This window comes from Centroberyx gerrardi, chromosome 16, assembly GCF_048128805.1.
Source record: "Centroberyx gerrardi isolate f3 chromosome 16, fCenGer3.hap1.cur.20231027, whole genome shotgun sequence".
NCBI classification, from domain to species: Eukaryota; Metazoa; Chordata; class Actinopteri; order Beryciformes; family Berycidae; genus Centroberyx; species Centroberyx gerrardi.
The window spans coordinates 12134725-12153786 of NC_136012.1; the positions used below are offsets into that span (position 1 = coordinate 12134725).

Genomic DNA, 19062 nt, shown 5'->3' on the forward strand with positions numbered 1-19062 from the left:
CAGCCGCAGCTGCATGTCTGTCCTCTGCTGGGCGCTGCCCATCTCTGTCCTCCTGTCTTTGCAGGGCCGGCCCCGGCTGGCCCCCTGACCCCCCCGCCCACGCGCCCCGTGCCTGTGCCCACGCCCGTGAGCGAGCGGCAAAGCTTTCGCTTCTCTTTTGGGGGGGGTGTTGTCTCTCTCTCTGTGTCTGAGACGGCTCTGACTGGGGGAGGTCTCTGGCTCCTGTGTGTGCTGGTTGGTTCTCTCTTGCTCTGTCTCTCTCTCTCTATCTCTCTCTCTCCTTTGTGGAGCATTGTGTTGTAACCGCTGGCCAGTCGAAAACTCAAAAGATTAACATAAAAACTTTGATGTGAAAAAGAAACGGAAGCGGCGAGGTGAGCGGGTTTTGATTGGCGGCTTCTCAGAGGCGTCCGAAGAGCCAGTCACGTGTGAGCGGCCCCTCTGCATTTGGCGGCCATGTTTTGCGCGAGCTAGCTGCGTGTTGTCATGGGTTACCACTCCTGAGATGCGGCTGCGCTTTTTTCTTTTTTAGCGCACTGTCATTGTAGGGAGCAACAGGTGTGAAAATAACAAACAGAAAAGGTATATATATATCTATATAGAAAAAAGTTTAAAAAAAAATATATGAAAGCTTTATTGTGAATGTGATCTTGTCACAATGAGGACATCTTTGCTAAAGTGCTCATCCGACATCCTGGTTCCATTCTGGAATGAGAATGGTGGTTAAGTCTCATTCTACGTTCCATTCTCAGATTGACAGGAACTCAGCACAGGGACAGAAAGTGACATAAGTAGACCTTTTGATTTTGGGGGAGGGAACTGTGAGGTGAAGAATCTCCAAGTAAAGGCTAATAAAAAACAGGGTAGTCTGACCGCTTGAGGTTGCTTCCCATTTCACCTCATCATCAGCCATCCTCTCTTTGACTGTTATACTAAAGTTCAATAAATGCAGCTTATTTGTGCTTGCAGACTTTAAACAAATACATCTATAAATATATTTGTATTTATATATACCTATAAATCTAAATCTATATGAGTAACAATAATATTAATAATGTTTTACCATGAATAAGCTGTAGCTTATTTGCCTAAAACCTTTGGACTGCTATTGATCGCTTAGATCCTTGACTGTTATGTGTATTTTTTTATTAATTTTACATGAATACAGATGAAAATATTTAATAAGGGTAAAGTGTTTGGGGGGAAGGGGTTAGACCTATATTATGCAGGACTTGGTCAGTTAGTTGCCTCTCCATTCTCTCAGATGGATCAGTGGTTTACTGTCGCTTCTTGTTTTCTTTAGGGATAGGATCACGTTTTGTCATGCACATCTGCATCCCTCACGTGTGTGTGTGTGTGCGTGTGCGTGTGCGTGTGCGTGTGTGTGTGTATGTATGAATGTATGAATGTGTGTGTATGTGTGCATGTATCTTGTGTGTGAGTTGAGGTGAGTGAGTAAGAGAATGCGTGTGTGAGTGAGTCTGAATATGAGCACGCCTGTCTTGGATGTGTAAGTTAGTGTGTGTGTGTGTCTGTGTGTGTGTAGGGTGTTTGTGAGTGTGCATGTGTGTGTATGTGCGTGTGTGCATGTTTGTGTGTGTGTGTGCATGTGCATGTGTGTGTGTGTGTGCTTCATCATTCGGGCTTCTAGACATAGCGATCAGATACAGAAATACCTCATAAACCTTGATTTGAGAGCGTCCGATCTCGTTTTACTTTGTGATGAACATTAACCACATGAACAATGCCTTATCTTGGATTGAATGTAATGGCATTTATCTGTGAAAGAGATGGCTTTACTCATTCAAAGTTTCACTCGGAATAGAGGCAGCTTCAAACCAACTTAACAAACTCACACCCGCCAACCATCAAACCTACCAAGGTGACGTTGGACCGAGGTCCGACTACTGGGAAGGGTTTACAAAGGGCCTAGGGTATCGACACATATGGCATCTAGAAAAAAAAACACTTCAGACTTGTCATTGTATTGTGATCACATATTTCTGTTGTGACTATGTAGCGAGCTATCCAAGGTTTCCTTCTGCTGGAGTTGGACTGTACGAGACCAAGCCAGACCTAGCAGTGCGATACTGTATATAACATTGGTGTTGACTGTATTTAATAATGTTCATGACTGTTATCTTCTTACTTATGGAAAAAAATCTATAATATTCTATACTATGGGTAACTGTTTCGTGGCTTCACTGGCCTGCTGCGTGGGGCTGGCTAACGTTTGGCTAACGTTGGGGAAACATTCAGATGGACTACGTGCACTGCGTCTATATGCACTTTGATTTATCAGGGAAATTTTATTAATGTTTTGTAAATGTTTCATATGACACTTAATGTGCCATTCCAGTTTTTACATCATCATGGAAATTCTGTATTTTATTTAAGCAGCGAAACTATTATCATTTATGTACCTTCATTTTTTTTTTTTTCAATCGATTAACTGATTGACTGGTTGATTTCCAAGTAATGAAGTGTTTTACCAAAGTGACTGTGAACTTGTACCTTTCGATACAGTTGAATTATTTTTCTTAAGAAAAGAATATATCTATATATTGAAGGGGGGGCGTACATCTCATTGTTTCAGTTCCTGTCATTCTCAACAGCAAAAGTTGTATCAATAAAAAATGTTTTAAAAAGTGTGATCTTTCTCTCACCAGGAATTTTCACTGGTTAGATTTTGTGTCAGAGAAAATGTCAAAATGTCAAAAGCTGCAAGCAGAACTTTATTTTTATTTCCACGGTACAAAAAGGCTACAGGTCAAGCAATATAGAATGAAAAATGATCAAATGAACAATGATGCAGATCTGAAGCAACACATACCAATGCATGAGAAAACAGGAGTCAAAATTAGATATCAGATGTTTTAGATTCAAATTCAAGTCAAACACAGTTGTCTTCACAACAGACTGGCCACTCTTCTTTTTCCATTTCAGTTGCTCTGGACTAATCTAATGACTGCTGTAGATGTTTGGGTTTTTCTACTCTTCCTTCCTGCATCTTCTGCTAATGGTCTGGCTTTACTACCTTTACTACTTTACTCTGCACGGTGTGGAGCCACACACACACACACACACACACACACACACACACACACACACACGCATGTACTTACAAACAAATAAACATATGCAGATGCAGACAAATGCAAACATGTACCTACACGTGCACATTCTTGAACATACAGTGACATATCTCAGCAAACAAAAGACACAAACACATACACACACACACCCCCCACCCTCCCGGCCGCACCCAGTCTCAGCTCTCTGTTCTCTCCTCCACAGGCCAGCGTTGTCATGGAGACCGCTCGGTGTTCTGTCGTATGGAGGTGCTGAAACGCTACTGCCCTCTGCCGGGCTACCAGCGCATGTGCTGCAAGTCCTGCAGCAATGTCACCATCACAGATCTTCTACCCAACTCCACCTCCACCTCCAGCTCCACCCCCATCAGCTCCACCCAGCCCACCGTCACAACCCATCCACCCACCAGCAGCCTCGGCTCTGGCTTCACCACCACCCAGCCCACCACAGCCATCATCACCACCGCTTCAGCTTCTGCCACCAATCCCTGGACCAGCACTCATCCACCTACTTCCACCACCCCTCTCCCTCCTTCCACCCCTGCCCACATCAGTCCTACACAAAGGATTACCACTCATCCACCTACTTCCACCACCCCTCTTCCTCCTTCCACCCCTGCCCACATCAGTCCTACACAAAGGATTACCACTCATCCACCTACTTCCACCACCCCTCTTCCTCCTTCCACCCCTGCCCACATCAGTCCTACACAAAGGATTACCACTCATCCACCTACTTCCACCACCCCTCTTCCTCCTTCCACCCCTGCCTACGTCAGGATTACCACTCATCCACCGACCTCCACCAGTGCTCCTTCCATCCCTACTACCTTTTCCTTGGTAACCGCCCCAGTTACCACCAGCAGTCCCAGTCTTACCGCTCATCCCCTGCCTCTGCCTCCCCCAGACATAACAGACGAGAGCACAGACCTACAACTACAAAACACTACAAATACTCAACACACCACAGACCCTCAGGCAAAGACCGGTCCAAAAACCACAAATTTGGCAAAAAACAGCACCAAAAAGGATACTCCACTGAAGTCCAAGCCCAAGAAGGATATTCCACCAAAGAAAAACCCTAAAAAAGTGATTCCGCCAAAGACTAATCCAAAAAAGAATACTGCACCAAAAAATGCTACCAAAAAAGATATTCCACCAAAGACCAATCCCAAAAAGACTACTCCAGTAAAAAAGACTACTCCTAAAAAGACTACTCCAATAAAGACTACTCCAGTAAAAAAGACTACTCCTAAAAAGACTACTCCAATAAAGACTATTCCAGTAAAAAAGACTACTCCTAAAAAGACTACTCCAATAAAGACTATTCCAGTAAAAAAGACTACTCCTAAAAAGACTACTCCAATAAAGACTACTCCAATAAAAAAGACTACTCCAGTAAAAAAGACTACTCCAGTAAAAAAGACTACTCCTAAAAAGACTACTCCAATAAAGACTACTCCAGTAAAAAAGACTACTCCTAAAAAGACTACTCCAATAAAGACTACTCCTAAAAAGACTACTCCCAAAAAGGATATTCCAGAAAAGACTAGTCCCAAAAAGACTACTCCAGTAAAGACTACTCCAGTAAAGACTACTCCCAAAAAGACTACTCCCAAAAAGTCTACTCCAGTAAAGACTACTCCCAAAAAGGATATTCCACCAAAAGCCAATCCCAAAAAGAATGCAGAGCCAAAGACCAAACTTACAAAAAACACTCAACCAAAGACCAATCCCAAAAAGAACACAAAAGCAGGGCCCAAAAATACCACGAACACACAGGCAAAGATTAATCAGAGTAAGACAAATCCAAAAAAGAAAGGTCTTACAACAACCCCCTCATACTACACCCCACTCCCCACTCACTATACAGGCCTGGAACAGAGAGAGTACCCTTCTTTCACTGTCTCTCCTCGCACTAGCATATATGCTACAACTCCCAGCATGCCTTTCCCCGAGCCACGAGTCAATGTCACGTATATCACCAATGACACAGACACTACCAGTGAAACTCCACCGTGGTACGATGACAGCACAGACGCTGGAGCCACAACCCCCAGCACATACACTTTTGATGATGTCATAACGCCCGCCGGAACCATTTATTTTGATGACGTCACCATGCCCAGTGGAACCATGCCATATAGTGATGTCTCAATGACCAGCAGCGGCGATGCCACAGTAACCAGTGGGGCCATTCTCAGTGGTGATGACATCACAATGCCTTATGGCGACGTGGCAGTGACCAGTGGGACCATGGTGCTGGATGATGACCTCGCCGTGGTGATTCCTACCATCATCAGTGACGACATGGCGGATCTCACCGCCTCCCCCTGGCTGGACCTGCCGGAGTACATCCCCGTAAGCGTCACCATTCCCACGACAACCTCAGACCCGGCCACTGCCCCACCTCCAACTACCATCGCCACGACAACAGAAGAACCAATCCTCATAACCACCGCCCCAACGATGAGGCCTCAGAATGGAGCGGAGGACACCAACGAGAACAACTTCGTCGACATCCCGTACAACAGGGGCGTCGGCGTAGACAACGACATCTCCCAGAACAACCTGATCCCCAGGCGCCGGGTCAACCTCCGGGAGAGAACCAGGAACAAACGCATTCAGGAGCTTCTGGAGGAGAAGCGGAACTTTCTCCTCAGGATGAAGAGAGGCCAGGCAGCATGATAGACCGAGCCTTCTCGTTTCTCTTATAGAGATGAACGTCTTCTTAATAGACTTGTTTAAACCCTGTTTAAACCCCTTTGAGCTGCCATGATGCTTTCTTTCAGCCTTTTCCAGAAAAACACAACTCTCAGTCATATCAGTAACATGGCAATCAGGACTCTTACAGAGAGAAAAACTCATGGCCAAATGTTTGTACAGTTGCTTTTAATAAAGAAAGCGCCTTTAGAGTACAGACTATAAAACGGTTGCAGATTTGAAGCAAATCGTCTTGCCTGTGCAAGCACGATAGTGATAACAGATGTGATGAAAACCATACATCCAATTTGACCAGCACTTTACAAAGCGAAGCTTTTATCCCTCCAAACCATGTTTGAGAATGTGGGACACATACGACAATGATGATTTAATGTTATATTAGACAGATACAACAGATACAGATAAAATTTAATGGAAATGCTATTATCCCTATCAGCACTTATAGATCAACAAAATCTATCATCTAAAATACACAAGCCCACCCAATATTATATCACTGCCCAGGACTGCAGCTCATTCCCCAGGCAGATATGAATACCTTTCAGCCCCCTAATAACAGATAGGACAAGCTGGACATGTGTACGTCTCCCTGTTAGTGCCCAGCGTTCTGAATCAGGACACTCTACACTGCGAATTGGAGGGTTCGGAGGCCTGAAAGCAATATGGCAATGCCATGAAATCAAAACGCCAAAGTTTCCTTTGGTTGTAATTGAACTCTGGAAGCTTAAACTGCTTGGACTGTGTTGCCTTGTCCAAAGCAATCTTCTGTCCGTCGTCTCTCAGGAAGTTCAGAGATCTGGAAGACTGCTGAGGGACATTGCCAAACACTTGGTGCTTCTTGGATTTTGATAATGACAGAAGATATCTTGATATCTCAATAAGCTATGTGAAAAAACTACATTGAAAAGAAAAATGATTTTGATAAATATCTTTTTTTTCTTACAAAACGGTCAGTTAAGTGTGGTGCTTTTTTGTCAGTGGTGCTGAAAGCGTTGTCCCTGGAAGAGTCCTCATGCATTCACTTATGTACAATTATCAAAAAGCAAAAAATAAAATAAAATAAAAAAGCCTTTTTGTATCAACTGCATCCCAATAGAAGCTTTGACGGCCAGTTTTTTTCCTTTTTGAAAGTTTTATTATTGGTACACCTCTAACTTGCAGCTGCTGCAAAAGCACCTAGGGATCTCTGTACGATATCTGTACATATGAAACAGAACTTAATGTTTAATATTTATTAAAGTTCAAGTGCCTGTGGTATTTTGCAAATTGTGAGTGTTGCGTGAATTTTATTTTTTTTTCTAATGACAAGTAACATACTGCCCTTCTTTGTCCTTTTTGAAATCTAAATTTAAGCCCATTTCCCACAGCCTACAGATGAATAGAAGATGGCTCTTGCATTACTGGCCCACAGGGGGAGGCAGAGCTCGTGTTTTCTCAGAGAAACCTCAGACCAGCTTTCTTTTTGCCTTTCTTCCAGCCTCATGACAAAAAGAATTAAACATTTACTTGTGGGATTGTTTGAGGGGGAAAAATGGAAATACTGATCGTGACAGAATTAGAATATCAGGATCAGGCTATGTTTTCTGGTTTGGGACTGATATTACTACCACAATATAATGTCATAATGATCTAATGTCAATTGTAAAAATCCAGACTTAGTTTGTAATCAGTCTCTCCTTTTTTAGCACCAAGTCATGAGTCGACATGCCATTACATCTGACTTATAGAGAGTTGTTCATGTTCACAAATACTGACTGGAATGACCAAGGCAAAAAGGGTAGATATGTAGATTTTTTAAATTGGGTGCTACTCTCAAGTTTTCTCACCAATAAGATTCAAATTTTAGTCCAATAAGTGGCTGATCTGTACGAGTGCATTACTTTGCTCATTGTCTATGGTTCATTTTTCAATTGGCATTGGGAAACAAAAGAGAAATAAAGGAAAACCTGCAACCAAGTCACAATTTCACTTCTGATTCAGGCCAATTTAAATATAGGTGAGAAAACCTCCTCAGTGACTATACCTCCAATGGAGCTTCAGTGAATAATGAGGAAGATGTCAATTATTTCATCTTACTTACTTCTATAGGTCAGACACATTGCTCACAGCATGCATGATTGCCTTTTTCTCTGGAGAATAACAGATCTTGAGGTTTTTTTTTCAGCCCTTCTCTGTCCGACTCCCATCGTAACTTTGGTGCAAGTGACCAGGAGGACGCCTAAATTAAGTTTCTCTCTACATGACCACAGCAACATGAGCTGAGATCATGAGCCTCTGAATTAAACTAATTGTATTTATCTGTTTTGTGTTAACTTGAGATGACCCCCGGGCTTTGTTCTGCTATGAGTTGTAACGTGATCACTGACATGGGACATGTACCGTCTTTCCTCCTGTTCCTATCACGTGTTTGTGTCCTAGGTTGGTCCCAGCATCAAGCTTTGTTTCTGGTTATTCCCCGAGATTGACTTTGTAAGGAATCGTGAATTATGCTGTTAAGCCACTGACGTCTCATTTACTTGTAAAAACAGGGTTTGAATTTGCAGTTTCATTTCAGTGTTACAACACTTTTAAGAGGGAATAATAACAAATTTGGGGAAACAGCCTTGTGCCTATAGCAGTTGATTTCCTATAGATGCAAGAGAAATCTGATAAATGATAAATTGAGCCTGACATTTGAAGTTGAATCTTGAGTCCCTGATTGGTAGCGTGTCCTTTATATCTGCCAGTGGACAACAAACACGGGGTGTTTTTCATTGAAATGACCCTGTAAAAATAAGAGGCTGCTAAAGGTCTCACATGTGCGTCCTCGTAAGCTCAGAAAAAACCTTTCTGTGGCTGGGGGAGAACTGAGCCCCAAACAGGAGGGAAGGGAGCATGAATGTTTACATAGTAGATGATAGTGAATATTTTATGACCTTTGGCTCAAGTGCGCAGCAAGTTAATGTATTCAGACAAATGCTGTGTTGGATTGAAAGGACACAGAAATGAAAAAGACCAGCATTTTATAAAGGGTGCATGGTGTAAAACAAGGTCACTTTTACCTCGCTGCTTTTCCTTGTATGTGCTTTATATATTTCTTGCAGAATACAAAAGACTAAATCAGCAGAGAAATATGAAAGGAATCTATTCTCACCCTTATTCATGGAAGCATACACACTACCAGTCAGACGTTTGGACACACCTGATTGAATGTTCTATGTTTCTCATTCTCTTAAAGCCATTTTGATCTAAAGGCTTATGCTTAAATGCTTGAAATTTGTTTCTTAGACAAATATAAATAGTGAAGTTGATGCCTATGTATGAATTTCTTTCCAAAGCCTTTGCCTTTCCATCAAGGCAAAGGGCGGCTGCTTTAAATAATCTAAAATATAAGATAGTTTTGATTTGTTTAACACTTTTTTGGTCACTGCATAACTCCATTTGTGTTATTTCACAGTTTTGATGTCTTTACTATTATTCTAACATGTGGAAAACAGAAGTAAAAATAAAGAAAAATGCGTGTGTCCAAACTTTTGACTGGTAGTGTCAATATGGACAATCATAAATTAAATGATATAAAAAATAAATGAAATAAAAAATGTTACACTTTCATGCAATATCAGCTCTCAGCGCCCTGAATCAGGAATGTGTTGTCACTCAATCATCAACTGATCATTTTTGTTCCGAGGCAGGAGCATAAAGATGCCAAGATGCCAAGACCCAGTTCAGCTCATCTGACTGCCTTGTGTATTCCAAAATACTCCAAATATGGACGAGGTATTTTCTAATCACTTATGAATGAAACCAATTCAAAAAGAAATCAAAGGAGTTGCTGTCATCCAATTATTGAATCTGTGTTTTGGAATATCTCATGTATTTTCGATAAAACCATGTCTAAATGATTTCCCGCCCCTCAAACGATGGTTATATCACCGTGTAACAGAATCCCTCTGGAGACTGGAGGCTCGCTGACAGACATCCAGAGCCCACGCTCGACACATGTCACACACACTCCTCCTTCCGTTTCTCCACCCCTTCAGACCGAAGTGTTCACCTCTCTGCTGCGCACTGCCGGTTTATCAGCCACAGAACAAGAATCTCACACGCTCCCGCGCCCGCGTTACGTAATCTTGTTGAATCCGCGAGAGGATGTGAAGAGGTTCAAGATGGAAGGAGAAGAGAACGGGCGGCGTGAAAGTCCGAACCCTCAAATGTAAACAAAGCGGAATTCACACCACGGAAAGCTTCTCATTCATTTTTTTTTGTTGATGAATTTGAATGACATCGACCTAGCAGTGTGTGTGTCCTTCTACAGTTCACAGCTCTGGGTCGATGCTCTGAGCCATCATGAAACAGCTGAGGCCACCAGTAATCCTTGATATGCCTGCTTTAACAGATAAGAGAGATAATTCCCTGTCAACACACAGGGAAAAAAAAAAAAAAACGTGCCCGCCAGCAAAATTGGAGCTTGCGCTGATCTTGTGTTTGTTGTTTTCTCTTTCATGAATTTACTTCCTGCATTTAATTTAGTATGGGCTCCCTGGTGTGCGTCATTAGCTGAATGCAGTCAGTGTGGCGGGGCCTATAGAGTGTATTTCTGTAAAGATCATAACTGAACAACGCCATGTGCCTCGCCGCTCACGCTGCACTCAGGGCACGTGCGTCTCAGCCTTGACATTACAGCCATGCATCTGTCTTTTACAGTCCGCAGTGACAGTGTATGTTGTTTTGAATGGGGGTTCTGTGTGTCTGTTTGTGTGTGTGTGTGTGTGTGTGTGTTGGCAGCATGAATCACACTGAGGCAATTTTGGTTCCTTGTGACTACTCCATTAGATATCTATAAAAAGCGAGGGATCTTTTTATAGGCGAGATGTAAAGGAGTGACTCATCTGTCCACAGGCCAACATGTGGAGTTTCTCTGCACAGGGGGTCACACACTGCCTCCAACACACACACACACACACATATATATATAGTATATACTATATATATACACACACCATACCACTGAAAAATGCTTTTACCACAGAAACAGAGGGAGATTGTTGGCTGTAAAGACTGAATTGAGACAGAGCCATATATGAATCTTCTGCATCTGATCCCAGCAGTGCGTTCCACAAGAGACTAATATTCATATACAAACACACACACTCATAAGAATTATCGGTAACACATAGATTTTTACAAAATAGTGGTAATGTATATATCACATCAAATACATAAGCATATACACACCTTGAGTTGCTTTTACTATTTGTCTAAAACATACTAACAACACTAAAAAACATTATTAGCTGAGATATTAAAAAATTTGAAGTAAAATGTTCCATTTTAACATCGATTATAAAAATGGCTTGTATTTCTTATAATCCAGTAGTTCTCTCCACCATTGCCTTTGATTTAAAAAGTCTAGTATCTTTATTTAAATAATTATGAATATCCAACATTTTTAAAGGCATTCAAATTATTTATTTTTAAAACATTCATATCACAACAATTTTGTTTTGTGAAATCTACATTCAGAATGAAACAAAATGTTTTGCCAGTGATCAGAAATGATAAATTAGCTTGTTGAAAAGGGCAATTTATGGATACATTTGATAATTATGGATATTTTACCCAGTTTACAAGCCAGTAATTGAGTTAGAAGTTGGAAGCACACGGGTTACTTGCATTGTGTGGGGGGGAAACCCCTCAGTGAATTATTTTCCATTTTGGCCTTCATAATTCAATAATAAATGCATCAAAGGAACTGTCTGTCCACCATCTCAGAGCCCACAGCTCCAGCCCTCAGCTCCTGGGTGTTGGAGAAGAGCTTCTGAATGGAAAACAACTCCATTCAGTTTGAAAAGGACAACAACATGAGCAGAGGGAATAAACAAGCGTTGCCTCTGCCCCACTTTTACAACAAGCATCAAAGCTGAGCCCTTGAGCAAGGCACTTCACTGCCAAATGTTCCTGCAAAGCTGCCCAGTGGCCAGCAGCAGACAACTGAGCAGCAAGTGCAACTACGTCCCACAATCCTGAAAAATGGGTTCTTCTTATTGTCAAACTGTTTAATGCGACTCAGAAAAACACTCACGTCACATGGGGTTGAAAGTCTCCTGTTTCTCATTCATTGTTTTTCCATGACTTAGAAACATAGTCACTAGTTTTGTGATGCATAAAATCAATCAGTGTGGTCATGCCTGTCAGGGAACCCTCAAGTCTCATGTTAGCTGGATTTTAAACCTAATTATCTAGTCTGCTGCCGCTTGATGAAGTACATTTTAGGTTCATAATAAAGAACTGAATAAGAAGGATCACACAGGTGTTAAGTCTACTGTCCACTACTATCATTATTATTATATTATTTACTGTGTAGGTGTGATTAACAACCACAAAATCTATTGACCATAGAAACAGAGGGAGATTGTTGACAATATGAAGCCGGTGGTGAAAGGCTTCCTAAGGCCAGTGGTCCTATGATCTCACCAGTGTGTTTTGCACACACACCCACACACACACCCAGACACACACAGAAACACCCAGAAACGTACAAGGCTCTCACATGTAAGGTTTATCTGCATGATGCACATTACACACAGTTTAAGCCAAGCAGGTTTATATGTTTGCCGTTTCTCTACAATATGTAGTTTTCCTTTGATCTGCCTAATAAATACCTCTTTGATGGATTTATTAAAATTACCGGCGGTTCCTGTGTTCCTTCACCTTAGCAGCTCTTTCATAGAACTGGCACCTTGTCAAAAAAAACACCTCTATTTCTTTCTCTCCCTCTCTTTCTGTCTGTCTCTCTCTCCTTCTTTCTCTGTCTGTTTCACTCTCGCCATCCCCCTCCTCTATCCATTTCTTACTCCTCTCTTTTTTCCTCTTGCTCTCTCTCTCTCTCTCTCTCTCCCTCTCTTTCTCTCTCTCCATCAATACAGTCAGCCAATGACAGTGCTCAGGGTGAGGAAATGGATGGTGTGTCTATTTTTAGAACCAGGGAAGGAGGGCAAACCAAGAGCGAGCCAGGGAGAGAGAAAGAGAGAGGGAGAGAGGGAGGGATGTGAGGAGAAGATAAATCTGCATTCTACTGCTGCTTCTGGACAGAGACAGTTGGAGCTAGAGAGCGAGCTCAAAGGAGAAGCATCACCACTGGCTGAAGACACACACCACCATAAATAAGATCTACAAAGATATACACAACTGCAAAAAGACTGAAGACCAAATATCTGCAACCGCAAGAGCAGAGGAGAAAAGAAAAGACTAATTGGATTGGACAAAGACCAGCTGCAAGCAGGTGAGTGGGAAAGCAAGCTGTGCAGAAAAAAAACCTTACATGATTATTATTAATGAAAATGCAAGAAGTGAAATTATACAGGCTGCCTATTCTTTTCCCTCGGAGCTGCTGCCCTGGCACCATTTTTAGAAGGTGTATACCAAAGGTGTGGTTCTAAATTTAGCAACGGCTACACCTTGGAAGAAACTGGGAGAGGCTGGCTTTTTGGTTTGGCCGGGACTATTTTTGGCATGGAGGTCGAGACCGAAATATATTGCGGGCTGCACTCAGGGTTATAACAATATGGGTTACATAAGAAAATATAGGCTGACACATTCTGTGGCTTCACTCGACTGGGAAGGTATTTAAAATACGAGTCTATTTATGTTGCCTTGCTGCGTCTTGCTGGAGTTTGTTTGTATTTTAGACTATTTACACTGCCACTCCAAAGTAAGCAGGGCATAGTGTCTGAAACGCTTTACAGAATGAGGGAGAGGAGAAAAGGGTTTACATGTTATATAAAGTGACTGATAGGGTAAGGGTCTAAACAGGCAGTTCTGCTTCAAAATAATATGTGGCACAGTGATTATCCTTGTGAACCATGTCAAGATTTATTTGCAAAACTAACTCAGTAGAATAACACATTAGTGAGACATTAATTTGGCATAAAGAACACTTGAAACCAAATATTCCTCTTATCAAAATGTTGCTTTTGTCTGAAGCTGAATGCATCGCTGGGTAAATATTTCGTTTATTTCTCAATTATTAATCACCAAATTTCTTAAGAATCAAATCATTGTTTTTGGATGGGTGGAGCGAGGATGTGGTGATGCAAACCTGAGTTGTAATAAACCACAGATGCAACAGTTGAAATCAGATGCTTCTAATTTGAACTGCTTTCATTCCACCCAATCAAATCAGGCATGCATCACTTGAATTGGGAGACTGATACTATCAGCCAATCACTGTCTACTAGTGTTCCCACAGCCAGTGTCTGTGTTTGGATCTGGTCTTGTGTCTGAAAGTGACCTTGCACCCGATGTTAATTAGAGATTCAGTGAAACTTGAGCTGAAAGTGAATAAAAAGTGACTTTCCAAAGGCTTTTCGGTACATTACTCAGGCCTTGATTTATAATATTCACAATACAGTCGACAAAAATAAGCACCAAACTGTCTCTTCTCCTCTCTGTTGCTCCCAGCCATGCGGCCCCGGTCCAGACTGCTGTCCAAGAGAAGACTCCTGCTGCCCACCATCAGAGAAGGCACCGAGGAGACGCTGCGGGACATGAACCAGGCCAACACACTCCACACTGCCGGCCACGGCCAGTCCGTCTCCTCAGAGGACTACTTCCTCTCCATCTGCCATCTGGCCCACCCCACCTTCCCCAGCCGGGACGCGTCCCCCGACAGCAGCAAGGCGCGCCAGCTGGATCCTCTGCACCAGCGGCTGCGGCTGCCACGGCTCGGCGGGAACGCGTCCACGACCTTTGAATCGGACCACAGAGAGGAGGCGCGTGTCATCGGTGTGCAGCAGGGAGAGGGGAAGGAACTGAACGGCGAGCCGGTGCTCAGCTGCCATGGCAACTCTGACCCTCTCGAGTTTCTCTATGGACACCAGAACAACCCTGCCCTCGCTGCCTGCCAGTCAGGCGGGGCGAGGGGGCCGTTTGCCGAGGGGAGGCTGATGAGGCGATATGGGAACGTATGGGAGGGACAGTGTCGCTCCCGGGCGCACAGTGTCCCCCGCTCTTCGAGTCCGGATCTCCCACGCCAACGCAAGAGCAGCTGCCCCGAGTTGCTCACCACCGCCACCGCTCACACCAGCACTCCTGACCTCTCTCCCAAGCGCTCCTTACCCAAGCTGCAGGCTGGGAGAGGAAGCCCCGCAGACAGAGACTCAGAGGGGGAGAGACAGGATCCCACCGTCAAACACACCCTGATCTCCCAGTGGATCTCGGACTGTAGGTCGGCCTGGAGAGAGGCCCGTGTCCGAGCCTGCATGCTGCCCGCCATTGCTGAGATATAGAGTGACGGTGCAAAATTGAACAGTCAGTAGAAGACACTAAAGTAGGCCTATTTTACTCATTTACTGTCAGCGCATGAGACACTGACACCAAGGGACATGTAGAGGTGATTTGACACTGATAGATGCAGCTGTGTGTAAGGGACATGATTCACTACACAGTAAAATGTGTATTATAATTATTGGCCAACTGTAACGTTATATTACTGTCATTACTTATTGTTATGACCTACTTATGCTTGGTGTATGCTGGTTATCATACAAAATCTTAAAGGTGGACAAATCTGCAATTTAATTTTATATCTTCCTGTGTTTTGTGAACTAAGTATGAATAAATAAACCATGATTTTGATACTCTCAACCACACTGTGCTTCTTCGAGGTGTGATCAGTGTTTCCTTGCATGTGTTAACACGGAAATGAACTCCACTCGCGGCTCTGCTAGTGCCAGGCTCTAGTTTCTATGGTAACTGTCGTGGGATCCTGCGTTGGTAAACAGAAGCATCTTGATTCTGAGTGTGGAGAAACACAGAGTGAACGGAGGTGACACACCACCAGGTTGCTATGCAAAATGCAGGTCATCCGTTGTTATACTGATACTCATGACTGCATGGCCTGCATGTCACAAGCAAAAGCAGCAAAATGATAGGCTTAATCCTGAGCTCTCTGGTGGTCACTTATAACCATGAGCACATTTATTCTGAATCTATTTAAAAGTAATGGACTGTTGATTCAAATCTTATGAGCAAGGACAGAAGATACAGAGTTTGATTCTAGCCCAATGCAAGTGAAAATTGACTGCCATGATATAAATGAATTATTTTAATCACAGCGGTTAACCCCAAATACACACTTCAATACCATAAAGCAACCGTGCAGAATGATGTTAAGCCGACACACACGCAGCCTAGCTGTTGTTTATAATCTGAATCACTAGAGGGCATGCTTATGTCATTCACTATCATCGAAAATAGTTTGCATAACCAACCACTGACACAATTTATAATCTCAAATCTCTCAAAAGCAGCTCTGGGTGTGTGTTATGAAATGAAACTCCTCAAGAGTAGAAGGACAGTTTAGGACCAGTGTCCAGGTCCCTTTAATCACTATTCATAGTTGAATCTTACCATACCTCCATATAATGTGAGAACATAATGACCCGAAAAAGCAGACTTGGGCCAGCAATCATTTTTTTGCTTAGAGTGGCCCTATTACAGGTATTTAAATATTCTGCTATTTATATACATATGTGATCAAAGATGTTTAATGAAGATATTGACATTTTGTTTGTTGTTTGAGTGGTTAAATTTAAAATGATAGTTAAAGTTATGTTTTCAAAAATACATCCTTTTTTACAGGCAGTTTCAGACTAACTAATGTTTCAGCATTTGAACTGGAAAGCCCCCACTCATCAGGTCTACATTATTATATAAGAGCTGGAGTTGTTGGCCAATCAGGGTCAAGTATTATTACTGTTCTGCGATAATGACTGTTCAAAAAATACCTAAAAGCACCATGAAGATCAGAATTCCTATCCTGAGCCAAATTTGATGTGACAACGATATCATGAAAACTGAATAGCATTTATTTTATACGTTTATTTAACAAGGACCACGTACAATAAAAACATAAACTTCCAAGAACTCTGATGCACTGTATAGGCTAGAGATATAGAGTCCCTGAGCAGGTGAACAAAAGTACAATAATACATACACAACAACAAAACTTACAAAAGAGAACAAAATATACATACACTAACAAACATTTTATAAAATGAATGCAGTGTATACAAAACCACAGGAAAGTTACAACATTACATACTGTTAGTGAGTCTAATCCATTCCATTAAAATTCATATGAAATGGTTACACTTCATGTGTGCATGATTGTTAACCATATTTTTAGCATCACTGAAGTCATGGAGTTCCACTTTACAGTAAACTGACTTGAGCATGTTGTGGACTGTTGGGCAAGAACACAGTCACTCATAACTGAGAACCTTGTAGGAGGGGAAAGGGAGAAATTGTGAATAATCATGTGAACCAACCGTACATATGGGATCTTTACTAAATATCCAACCATCTCTCATAACATACATTAGGAATCAACCACACTAAGTGGGTCTATATGTCTAAATCCATTGAGTAACAGGCACCATCATCATTAACAACTGAAACTTATTTGTGCCTCTTGACCTTACACTGTAAAAACTCATAGCGCAATTTAGTGAAATCAACTCATCTTTATCCATTAATACAATGAATATAGATGTGTTTGTCAATTTCAACTTAAAAGTGCTAGTTATGAGCTTCATGACTTAAAATCATGAGTTTAAAGAACACCTTATAAAGCATTCACTAAACTCAACACTGTTAGTTTATTAGCAGACTTTCCAGTATGCATTGCATTCGGTTTAACTCTCCAGAAACTCTTCCTTCTTCTGGTTTGAATGAAGTTACAGGATAGAGACTTGTTATGTATGTATGTTTGGTGAATCATAGGTCAATTTCTGATTAAAAAAAAACACAAAAAAAAACCATGATAAAATCTATTATCTATCTTATCTATGTATCTGGGAATTCACAATCAAGTAAGTTTCTCTCTGATGCACATGGCAAGTACAATCCACTACAAGTAAGTGTATTACAGCTGCATACTATATGCTGAGCTGTGCATTAATCATGTGATACAAGAGGAACTCAAACTAAAACCTAGCAAACCTTGTGAAAAAATAAATAACACTGGATTTCAGTTCATCAATTAATGCATTCAACTTGGAAACACAAATCAGCATGACTAGATATTTGTTAATTGAACTTATTGTCTTAAGTTCACTCAGTTAGCTTTTCTACATTAGAACAACTAACTAATAATCTTTGACCGAACTATTCAGTACTACTTCAGTCAACTCACAATTTTAAGGCAGCAAGGAAACTTATGTTTTTAAGTTGAACTGCCTTAATATTTTTTGTAGTGTACCCATCAGTACAGCAATACAAAAACATTTTTCTTTTGCTTCCTACATTGCAAAAAAATCTCCATCTTAACAAGCCATTTAGTCTGTTACTGAGTCCTAAAAATAGTAATGTTTGTAAAATAGATGGAAAAAACCGTCAGTGGGGAAAAAAAAGCCAGTCGGGTTAGATCATTTCACTTTCAATTTCACTTAGATCATTTCACTTGTTTTCAATGCAAATCAACTTGTTACAAGAATTTTGTAGAATCAAGCGCCATTTTCTTGATAGTAGTGCTGTGATCTGCTATATTAAGACCTGAAGGCTGAATATGAGACTAAATGACGTTTTTTGCAGTGTATGGTAGCCCATGCCGGGGGGTCACATAAGATGAAGAGCTGTACAGGTATGGAAAAGTATCTCTACAACTCCGGTGCATTGCAGGGTGACAGACCAGAGTATACGTGGCCTGCAGGTATGAGAATATAAAGTATGTTCCCACTTTGTGCAGGTGTTGACCAACCAGGGTTTGCGCAACCTGGCAGGGAGTCACTCCAGCTGAAAGAAAAGATAAGGGGAATGGCCCATCTACATAGAAGTCTGTCCACTTCTTCTCTCACTGTTCCTTTTGTATTTCATCAGAAGTCTAGTTTGGCCTGAGGAATCACACTGACACTGAGAAGTGCAACCATATCAGGCAGCGGCAGCGAGTCTGCAGAGGAAGAGACGCTGCTGACGTTAGTTCCTGTTTCAGTTAATTCCTCTATGGTTTTATATTGTGTGGTATTGGTGTTTGGTACGACGGTGATGAACTGCCTCACAGGACGGAAATGTGAAAAAATAGAAATGGGTAGGTGGGTAATCCCCCTCACACACATACCCAAGCGCCCCTATTTAAAACCACTAAAAACTACCCAGAAAAAGGGTAATTTTCCACCCAGTATGTCGGTCATATTTATTCCTAACTACCTCAGTACAATGGCGCCGCTGTGCACTGCCACTCAGCTCTGGACCTCAGAGTCACCCCTTT

At 41.9% G+C, this 19062-nt stretch overlaps 2 protein-coding genes across 2 annotated transcripts in view; both read left to right on the forward strand.

The window, feature by feature from the left end:
* The window catches only part of LOC139916858 (A disintegrin and metalloproteinase with thrombospondin motifs 2), a 102467-nt gene extending 95385 nt beyond the window's left edge, over positions 1-7082 (forward strand). The window contains exon 23 of the mRNA XM_071905874.2: positions 3298-7082. Coding sequence (XP_071761975.2) covers positions 3298-5780 — 2483 coding nt within the window. The 3' untranslated portion in view covers positions 5781-7082. The remainder of the gene's footprint in view (positions 1-3297) is intronic.
* Positions 7083-12895: 5813 nt separating this feature from the next.
* On the forward strand, positions 12896-15361 carry LOC139916862 (uncharacterized). The gene is made up of 2 exons (XM_071905876.2): positions 12896-13077; positions 14256-15361. Exon 2 carries the CDS (start codon positions 14258-14260, stop codon positions 15080-15082), a length of 825 nt encoding a protein of 274 aa, XP_071761977.1. The 5' UTR covers positions 12896-13077; positions 14256-14257; the 3' UTR covers positions 15083-15361.
* The last annotated feature ends 3701 nt before the right edge of the window (positions 15362-19062 follow it).